This window comes from Salvia splendens, chromosome 9 (assembly GCF_004379255.2).
Source record: "Salvia splendens isolate huo1 chromosome 9, SspV2, whole genome shotgun sequence".
Lineage (NCBI taxonomy): Eukaryota > Viridiplantae > Streptophyta > Magnoliopsida > Lamiales > Lamiaceae > Salvia > Salvia splendens.
In genome coordinates, this window is record NC_056040.1 from 28,399,172 (window position 1) to 28,408,751 (window position 9,580).

Sequence of the window (9,580 nt, forward strand, 5' to 3'; positions counted from 1 at the left end):
GTATGAAGACACAACATATTCTAGACATTTGATAGACATTCTTCACTTTTATGCTCAACACCCACCGCCGCCAACTCGATTCTAATTCTCGGCTTTTGACTGCGCAGTCGTCGCCTCTGTCACAACTCCACCGTCGGCACCAGTCCGGAGTCATCCAGCTACGTTGTTGCTTCTGCCCGTCAGCGTCGTCGCTGCCGAGCAGCCGCTGTTGTCTCTGCTCTCCCAGCCGGCTCGTCGTCGTTTGCCTTCTCAATTGATACTTGAAAACTTCTCGGATCTCTCTCTCTCAGATATGGAATTCAATGAATTGAGTGTGTGTAGCTTGTGTTGAAACCGCGCTCCCTCTCTGTTCTCTCGCATCGCAGCGCCGCCGTGAGTCGCGGCAGCTGTTGCCGAACCGGACCGCCTTCGGCTCCGTATTCACCGGCTGTTATCCGCCGTCGCCGAGCCCGTGGACCACTCCGTCGTCATCTCTTCTCCCTCCATCCAATCTCTCTCAAAACACCGCGCTTGTCATCTCTTTCTCTAATTTCTAACTCTCTGATTTTTTTTCTGGAATCGATTGATCTGATAAAACGTGGAGTCATGGAGAGATATGTATAGGTATAAACCGATTTCATGAGATCATGGGGGGAGGTAGAAACCGATTTGTTCCGGATTTTGTGGAGCAGAATAGTTGACTAGTGAAAAGTGGCATTCAATAGTGATTGGGCTGCAGATTTAAAGTGGGCTCATGAAGAGAAATAAAAAGATGATTTGGGCTTAAAATAAAGTTTCCTCTTTAAGTAATAAAGAAAATTGGGTTAGGAAAGGATAATGGTTTAAGCCCAAAATGTAAAATTCTTCTCTCGACAAAAGAAACAAGGTCGAAAAATTTTTAAGTGCACAAACGACGGTCCTTTCAAGAACACAATAAAAGGGTAGCAAAAGTCGGGGTGTTACATTTTCTGTATATTTTGTGTGTGTGTGCAGTGTATAATGTGTTTACTGCGTATATTGTGTGTAGTGTGTGTAACGTGTTTGTTGTGTATATTGTGCTTTGTGTACTTAGGGGTCCGCTGAGATGGAGTCAGTGCTCCACTAACAACGTAAATTTCTTCTATTTGAGGTGAGTTTTCTCCCACTTGTTCATTTCATTCTTTTCAAAACCCTAGCCCCATGCCCCACATCTACAAAAACTCAAAATTTATACATTAATTCATACGCGCATACTCTAAATTTTTCTTCACAATCTAAGTTTTCATCTTTGTCAATTTTGTGCTCAAATCTCCTACAGCTCAAGGTGTATTCTTCATTTTATTCATAAGCTTTTGTTGTTGAATACTTCCATTGAATTGCTTTGAATGTTGTAGGATAGTTTAGTAGGATTGAATTGTTGATGGGTATGAATCAGACATGAGTTTCTTTTGATTAATATGGTTTGAATTCAGTGGAATTTTCCTTTAGGAGAAGCATGAGTAGTAGAAACGTTGCTGTGAATTGTTTGTGAATCACTACCTTTGTCCTTAAAAAATTGAAACTTTTGAAACAACACGGATTATAATGCACAATTGGTAAAATAAGACAGATAATCAATGGTAAGGACGAGATTGTGTATGATTACCATGGTAAGTGTATGGTTACCATTATCGAAGGATTGTGGATGGATGTGAATTTTGCCCTTCCTGGTTCAAATGGGTACGTTTCACTTTTGATAGTGAGCAATCTCCACTTCATCATTTGGCTCAAAACAATTAAGTAATTCACAAAGTTAATCCATGGTTAGTGTATGGTTACTATTATCGAGCCAAAAGTAGATACTCTCGAGGAACTTGAAGGTGCTAAGGAACTCCAATGTATATTTGCAGTAAGATTGCGACCTCCTCCTAAACATGTTCAACAGGCCTTCGTCTCCACCTACGCTACGAAGCGCCCAAAAATCCTCAGTGATCACAAAATAGCCATGGAGTACTCATGGGGATACTTGGATGACATGGTTTGATGTCTAGATAGCCACTTCCATGTTGCTTTGTCCTCATCCATTCTGAGGCAGATTCCGTAGTTGCTAGCATTTTCTGCTTTTCTTTGGGAAGCTATGTTCCTACAAATTCAAAGTGTGAGGTTAATAGAATGAAGAACTAAACTCCTGGCAATCCCCGAAAAACTTATACCAATTCTAAGGCCTAAAGTATGAAATATACATATATCTACTTAGATGAACAAAATCATCATCTATCCTCCATTTAAGAAATTAATGTAACAATTAAAACAACCAAAAGATAGCAATATCCAATAATCTCAAAATTTTGCATAGATCATGGAATTATAATTGCCACATAATGCTACAAACATGATTATACATATTGATAGTCGAAGGATTTTGATTAGAGTGTGTGTCAACTGGATAGGAGGGTGCCAAAACCTAGTTGTGTCGTTAGGTTTGTGTCTATCTTCCCTATCAAAACCTCAACTCACACTACTGGCTAGTATAGTAGAGTAAAGGATCGATCCCACAGGGATGGATGTAGACATAATACTCGAGATGACATTTTGGAAGAGTTGGTTTGCTACCACGTTTTTTTGGGGTTGAGTTATACTAGAGGTGAAACTACAATGGGACCTATACCTATACTGATCAGTAGGTCGCTAATTGTTTCATGTTGTGGACTGGGTACGTGAATGGAAGGTGTGGACTACTAGTGTGCATGTGAAAAAGGGTAAATTTACTAAAAATAGGTCGACAAAAGTAAAAGGGAATATCAGACTATGCTGGCTAACTAACTACCAAAGGATGAAAGGTAAAAGGTAAAAGGTAAAAGTGGTCCCAAAATCAGATTGTGATGTTGTCTTCTACACCAAGCAATGAAAAATAACCAGAAACTCAGGATTCCATTGATGGATACTTGAAATCAAACTCAACAAACTTAGATCCAACTCGAAATTAAACTACGAACGCTAAATCATGCAGAAATCGACAAACATACAAACTGATCAACATGCAAGGTGGCGAAAAATTCAGATCTCATGCATTCACGAAAGCTGCACCGATTAAACCTTGCAAATGCTTGAGAAATCTCTAGATCTGTCTAACTAGGTAGATTTAAACGTGCAAATAAACGAAATCAACCTTAAACCTCTAGATATATCTAACTAGGCAGATTTAAACATGCAGATAAATGAAATCAACCTTAAACCTCTAGATCTCTCTAATTAGGAAGAAAGAAATCACAACTAAGCTAGAACTCGAAACAAACCAAAAGAAATCCATTGCATTCAAGGTATTCAGGCCAAAAGATGTTCAAAGAAAAGTTTACTAAGAACAATGTTGAGTGCAAATTGAAGCAAGTGCTGAAACTTAAGAAAGGACAAAACAAAAAAAAAACAAGTAAAAGATTGTTTTTGGGCTCCTCGGAGCGATGAGCTGAAAGAACTCTGATCCATGGCAACAAACTGGCTGGAACGCACGACAACTCTTTCTTCTAGCGGATGGCTAGAAGCTTCAAGTGAGATCCAAGCTGAGTTGAACGAGTTGTGCGAGTGAAGTGGAGCTAATCTCCAAAAATGTGACATGTTTCTTCAAGGTTGATCCTCTATTTATAGGGCAGCCTGTCCCAATCCCGGGGGCTACTCTTTCGCTTGGATTGACGATCTTGCCCCTTCTAGATAGATGGTCATTTGTAGCAATCCACTCCATCTTGTGCTCAAGCTCTATGGCATGCATTCTGATCAATATTGCACCTCTCTCGCATCTTTTTGACCTGAAGCTTTTCCGACCCCTCTCTTCCTGACTAGTATCTTACATGTGCACTTTAGCAACTATTTTTGCAGATATTATCCAATTAAGCACGTTATCCCGACCAGACCAGTAACTAAGGCGTAAAACAAGATTGATCACATATCAACAGTGAAACCCAATGGTATTTAAATACTACCTTTTCCAGAGCCTTTGTCCTAGCGGCAAAGAGCTTAGACATTATTGCATAAGGTGCTGAGTTCGAGCCCTCTTGACATCAGTTGTAATTTCCTTCTATCTATAGTATAGGAGTTTATTTGTAATTTCCTCCCTTATATAAGAGTTAATTTTTTTTAAAAAAATACTACCTTCGTCATTTAAAAATAGAAACTTTTTTCCATTCTAGTTCTATCCCTTAAAATTAGAAAAAATTTATATTAGGAAAGTTTTTCTCTCTGATGAGGTGAGACCCTTTACCCACTAACAATACTTCAAACATTTTTTTCTCTCTAATACTTCGATCGCTTCAAGAAAGTTAAGTCAAAGATGTCAAACGAGCGCTTGTTGGCGGGACACCCAACAATAGTATGTTTATTTTTCGTTTGTATTGCTCCGATTTAATTTTGTTTTGTTCTGATTGAGATTGCACAGGGCTACTGGAACCAGGCAGCAGTCAGCTGAGAACTCTCTAGGGAACTTGCTGGGAATGAAGGGTTGGGGTGGGAAGAGAGAGGTGTGGAATGAGCAGAAAATCTAGGTTTAAGGTCCGATTCGTTCCATTTGAGTTAAATAAAATTAATTAATTTTAATGGTAATAAGGGGGTAACTGGATATTTTACCAGACAACCTAAATTAAAGCATAAAATTCCTAATTTTTTCTATTAAAGGAAATGCATCATATTAGTTGGGACAACCCAAAAAGGAGTACAAATCAATTGAGATGGGACAAAGGGAGTATTTGTTTCTAGAACTTGCTTCTAGTATGCATTAATCTACAAAGTGATTAATTTGAGAAATGATGAAGTTAGACCATCCTTCTGTATCTAGTTTTGTACTCCCTCTATCTCATAATCGATGTCACACTTTTCTTTTTAGTTTGTTACAAAAGATGTCACATTTTTTTTTTGAAAAGTTCTCTCTCACGTTAATATAAATAATCTTCTTCCGTCCCATAATAGGTGGCACACTTGGGAATTGACACGGGATTTTAGGTGATGTTGTTTGTGTGTTAGGTGGAGAGAGAAAATAGTATATTTATATTAATGTGTGAGGTAGTTTTTTCCAAAAAAGGAAATGTGACATATTTCGTGGGACAAACTAAAAAGGAAAGTGTGACATTTATTATGAGACTGAGGAGTATTATTTTCTCTCTCCACTCAACACACAAAACAACATCTCTTAAAATCCCGTGTCATTCCTCAAATGTGTCATCTATTATGAGACAGATGGAGTATTTGAAAATATGAGCTTGCTAACAAAAATGCCCTTAGCTAGTGATTTTTAAGTTTTTTATTGGAAACTAAATGATTGGAATAGTTTATTCACACTCTTGGGATGATTAGAAATTTTGTGAAAAAGGAGTTGGAGTAATAAGGAAAAATAATACAGGAAAAAATGATGACTGTGAAAAGAAAATATGTGTGCATAAGAAAAATTGATACATGGGAAAAAATGAAGAAATATTGAAAAAAAGAAATAAATCCGAGAAAGTTGGAAAAGTGGGAAGAAATTTAGACAAAGTCTACTACTCCCTCCGCCCATGAGAAAATGTTACATTTTGTCATTTTTAGATATCCGCGATTTAAAGTCTCATTCATTCTTTTCCCATTTTAGGTAAGTGGAACCCACCATTTAACTAAATCATTACAGTTACATTTTTATAAAATTAATATATAAAAGTAAAGTTCATAAATCATTATCTCATTTCCCCATTTTTCTTTACAAAATCAAATAAATTTTTAAACTCGTGCCGAATCAAAATGAAACTATAAATAGGACAAAGAGAGTATATGTTAAGAACTAAAGTGATGGAATAGTGACAAATGAAAATGTAGTCCCTCTGTCCCAACTAAGTTGAATCGTATTCCGTTTTAGGTTGTCGCAACTAAGTTGAGTCATTTCCTTTTTTTTAAAAAAAAACAAAACATCTAATCACTCTTACTTTATTCCATTACCTACTTTACTCTCTCTTTATCTTTTCTATTTTATTTCTCTCTCCTACTTTTCAATACAATTTCTTATTCTTCGTGTCCAAAATTTTTTGACTCATCTTAGTTGAGACGGAAGGAGTAGATGTTAATTATTCTATTGCTTTACTTTGGGAGTTTAGTCAATTTTTAGTCAATTTTTACTGACATTCAAGGTTAAATAAAAATAAGAAATAAAAAGAAAACTAATCTAATCTTGGAATTAACAGTATCGTTTTTAAGACAGCATCACATGTTGTCCATGCCCCAACAAAATGGAACAAGTAGTTGAGAAAGTAGTGATGATGAATAAGATAAGGAGATTGATTCCAATCCTTCACATCTCTCCCGAGACCAAGGCGCTCCTCTGCTGCCTAAAGATCCGCTTCAAGATCTTCTAATGGAGAAGCACTCAACAATGGAGAAGGTAATTAAGCACTTAGGTATTTAAAATAAAAGTATTTGATGCATGAATGTGAAGAAGATATATTTACATTTACAGATATCGAGGGCTATGCTGCACAAGAAGATATACAAGAACACCCTCCTTCAAAGGCCAACACCCAAGAAATGCTTCATATTCTACGTAGTCATTAACACCAATTTCCCCTCTACTTTTCTCATTTTACACGGTGATGTATGTTTGTAAGTTTTTGCAGATATTGTGCTAGAGATTTAAGGATGCCTACTAAATCATATTGAGTTCATCCAGGGATTGAAGGATGTCTACGATCACAATAATTCCGAACAGGAGTGGAGTTGTAGCATGTTTTGCCACGGTTTCCACATCACTACACATGTTATACTTCGAGCTTCTTGTTGCGATATCAGATTGCTTGTAGATCGAAGACCACTTATATATGAGTTTTACTTTCACCCGTTGTCTTTCTGCTATGTTATATCCACAAGCTACGTAAATGTGACCAAAATCAAGATGCAAATCCAGTCGTCTCAAGAGATTAACCCACAACAACACAACAGTTAGTATGCCTTGAATCAATATAGATTATGTTTCCTAATTGGGATAGGATTATGTTTCCGAATTAGGATAGGATCTCATGTGTGTCTATTTATATGGGAGTAGAGCACATAATTCTGTAATCAGACATCTGAATCGGATAGGATCTCATGTGTGCCTATTTATATGGGAGTAGAGCACATAATTCTGTAATAAAAAATCTGAAATTTGTAGCCATAATCCGAAAACAATATGAATAATATTTGTTCTCCGCTTCTGCCCGTGGACGTAGCCAACAACATGGGTGAACCACGTAAATTTGTGTCTTCTTTACGTTTCTGTTTACCTCGATTGCACAATTGCTCTATTCTGTCACAACAAACTGGTATATAGAGCCTGTTTTTTGAATTAGGGTTTTGAATTCCGCTTCTGTTAGGGTTTCTGTGTTAATCGATTAAGATGTCCGCTCTGAACGTGAAGGTCGACAAATTTACTAGGGAGAAATACTTTCGATCTATGGCAGATCAAGATGCGATCTTTGCTGAAGCAGCAAGGGTTGTTGGCGCCGCTAACTGCAAAAGGAAAGGCGAAAAAGGCATACGAGAAGGATGATGAGTGGGTAACCCTAGATGAAAAGGCTCACTCGACAACCATGTTGTGCCTGTCTGACGATGTTATCATCAAAGTCGCTGATCAGGAAACTGCGGCTGCCCTCTGGACGAAGTTGGAGAGTCTATACATGACGAAGTCTCTAACAAATAAGTTGCTCTTGAAGCAACGTCTGTTTCGAGTACGCATGCAGGAAGGTACGCCCCCTCGGGACCATCTGGAAAATCTGAACAAAATTTTGCTGAATTTGCGTATGTTGAAGTTAAAGTAGAAGATGAGGATGGTGCTTTAATTCTGTTAGTTTCTTTGCCTGAATCGTATGAGAATTTCGTTGAGTCTTTTATGACTGGGAAAGAAACTCTGTCTCTGGAAGATGTTCGATCTGCTCTCCACATCAGAGAAGATCGAAAACAGACCGCTAGTTCAGCCACAGAAAGTCAGGCGTCGGGATTATCTGCAACGGGTACAGGTCAGAAGAAATCTGGAAAGAAGAAGTCGAAATCAAAAGGGGGATCGAAAGGTTTCCAACCCGGTGACATCTGCAGATATTGTAAAGAACCAGGGCACTGGAAGTATGATTGTCCTAAGAAAAAAAAGAAAGAGGGCAAGAAAGGGGATGCCAATGGTTCAGCAACTGTGGCAGAAGCTGATGACTCAGACTCTTAAGTAAGCCTGACGTTGGCTGCAGATGACCAGCCACACGACAACGATGTGTGGATTTTTGACTCAGGAGCATCGTACCATCTGTGTCCGTACTTGGAGTATTTCACCACTTACGAGCAGATAGATTGAGGCAATATTACCATGGCCAACAGTGTTGTCTGCATGGTGGTTGGCATTGGCTCTATCAGAATAAGGACGCATGACGGGGTGTTCTGCACCTTGAACGATGTCAGGCATGTTCCACAGATGACGAAAAATCTGATATCTTTGAGTACCTTTGACAGTAAAGGATTCAGCTTTAAAGGTGAAGGTGGAGTAATGCGTATTATGAAAGGTTCGAAGGTGGTTCTGACAGCCTTTAAACGAGGTACCTTGTATATTGTGAAAGGTTCCATCGTAATAGGCTCTGCTGATACTGCATCATCCGAGATTTCGGCCGAGAGTATGACAAAGCTATGGCATATGAGGCTTGGTCACAAGGGGGAACAAGGGATGCAAATTCTGTTAAAGCGTGATTTTCTCTATGGGCATAAAGTGAAGAATCTGGATTTCTGCGAACACTGTGTTTTTGGGAAGCTTCATCGCAACAAGTTTCCAAAGAAGGCTGTTCATCGGACCAAGAGGACGCTCGATTACATTCACATGGATTGTTGGGGTCCATCACGTGCTGAATCTATTGGAGGTCACAAGTATTTTGTGTCGATGATTGATGACTACTCGATGATGACTTGGGTGTTCAGGATGAAGCATAAAGGTGACGCTTTCAAGAAGGTCAAACAGTGGAAACCTTGGTGGAAAATCAGACAGGGAAGAAGATCAAGCGACTGAAAACTGATAATGGTTTGGAATTTTGTTTGTCTGAGTTGAACGAGTTCAGTAAGAACGAGGGGATTGTTCGCCACCACACTATTAGACTTACACCGCAGCAGAATGGTATTGCAGAATGCATGAATCAGACACTGCTGGAAAGAGCGCGATGTATTCTTTTCTAGTCTGGGTTGACTAGGAAGTTTTGGATAGAAGCAGTAAACACGGCGTGTTACCTGATCAACCGTGGACCTAACACTGGCATTGACTGCAAGACACCTTATGAGGTATGGTCTGATACACCTGCAGATTACTCGTTGTTGAGAGTTTTTGGAAGTACTTTACTATCATGTGAGTGAGGGTAAATTGGAACCAAGAGCTAAGAATGGTGTATTTGTTGGTTATGGAGAAGGAGTTAAGGGGTATAGAATCTGGTCACCTTCGGAGAATAAAGTTATTCACAGTCGAAATGTGGTGTTTGAAATGTGGTGTTTGATGAGAATTCTATGCTTAACTCAGTTGTAAAGTCTGTCGGTGCAAAGGATTCTGGTAGTGTTGATAAACATGTGGAGCTGCAAGTCACTCACAATGAGAGTGAATCACAACTCCAAGGTGGAGTAGATCAACACACCACTGCTGAAACTA

The 9,580-nt window shown here is 38.7% G+C and overlaps 1 protein-coding gene across 3 annotated transcripts; it reads left to right on the top strand.

The window, feature by feature from the left end:
• Positions 1–6,216: 6,216 nt before the first annotated feature.
• Positions 6,217–7,119, top strand: LOC121747612. Of its 3 annotated transcripts, none has more exons than XR_006039237.1 (3): positions 6,217–6,325; positions 6,401–6,530; positions 6,611–6,774. XR_006039237.1 is itself a non-coding variant. In XM_042141680.1 (3 exons), exons 1-3 carry the CDS (start codon positions 6,299–6,301, stop codon positions 6,881–6,883), a joined length of 435 nt encoding a protein of 144 aa, XP_041997614.1. In that variant the 5' UTR covers positions 6,223–6,298; the 3' UTR covers positions 6,884–7,119. The 3 variants fall into 3 exon arrangements, 1 of the variants encoding a protein (XP_041997614.1); XR_006039238.1 differs by having other exon boundaries at positions 6,401–6,484; positions 6,558–6,774; XM_042141680.1 differs by having other exon boundaries at positions 6,223–6,325; positions 6,401–6,535; positions 6,611–7,119.
• Positions 7,120–9,580: the final 2,461 nt, after the last annotated feature.

What these genes read in the sequence shown, in the direction of transcription:
- LOC121747612 (XM_042141680.1), top strand. Translation starts at nt 6,299, where the DNA reads ATGGAGAAGCACTCAACAATGGAGAAG. An exon ending in AGCACTCAACAATGGAGAAG is followed by an intron (nt 6,326 to 6,400) that starts GTAATTAAGCAC and finishes TTACATTTACAG; the next exon opens with ATATCGAGGGCTATGCTGCA. An exon ending in TTCTCATTTTACACGGTGAT is followed by an intron (nt 6,536 to 6,610) that starts GTATGTTTGTAA and finishes GAGTTCATCCAG; the next exon opens with GGATTGAAGGATGTCTACGA.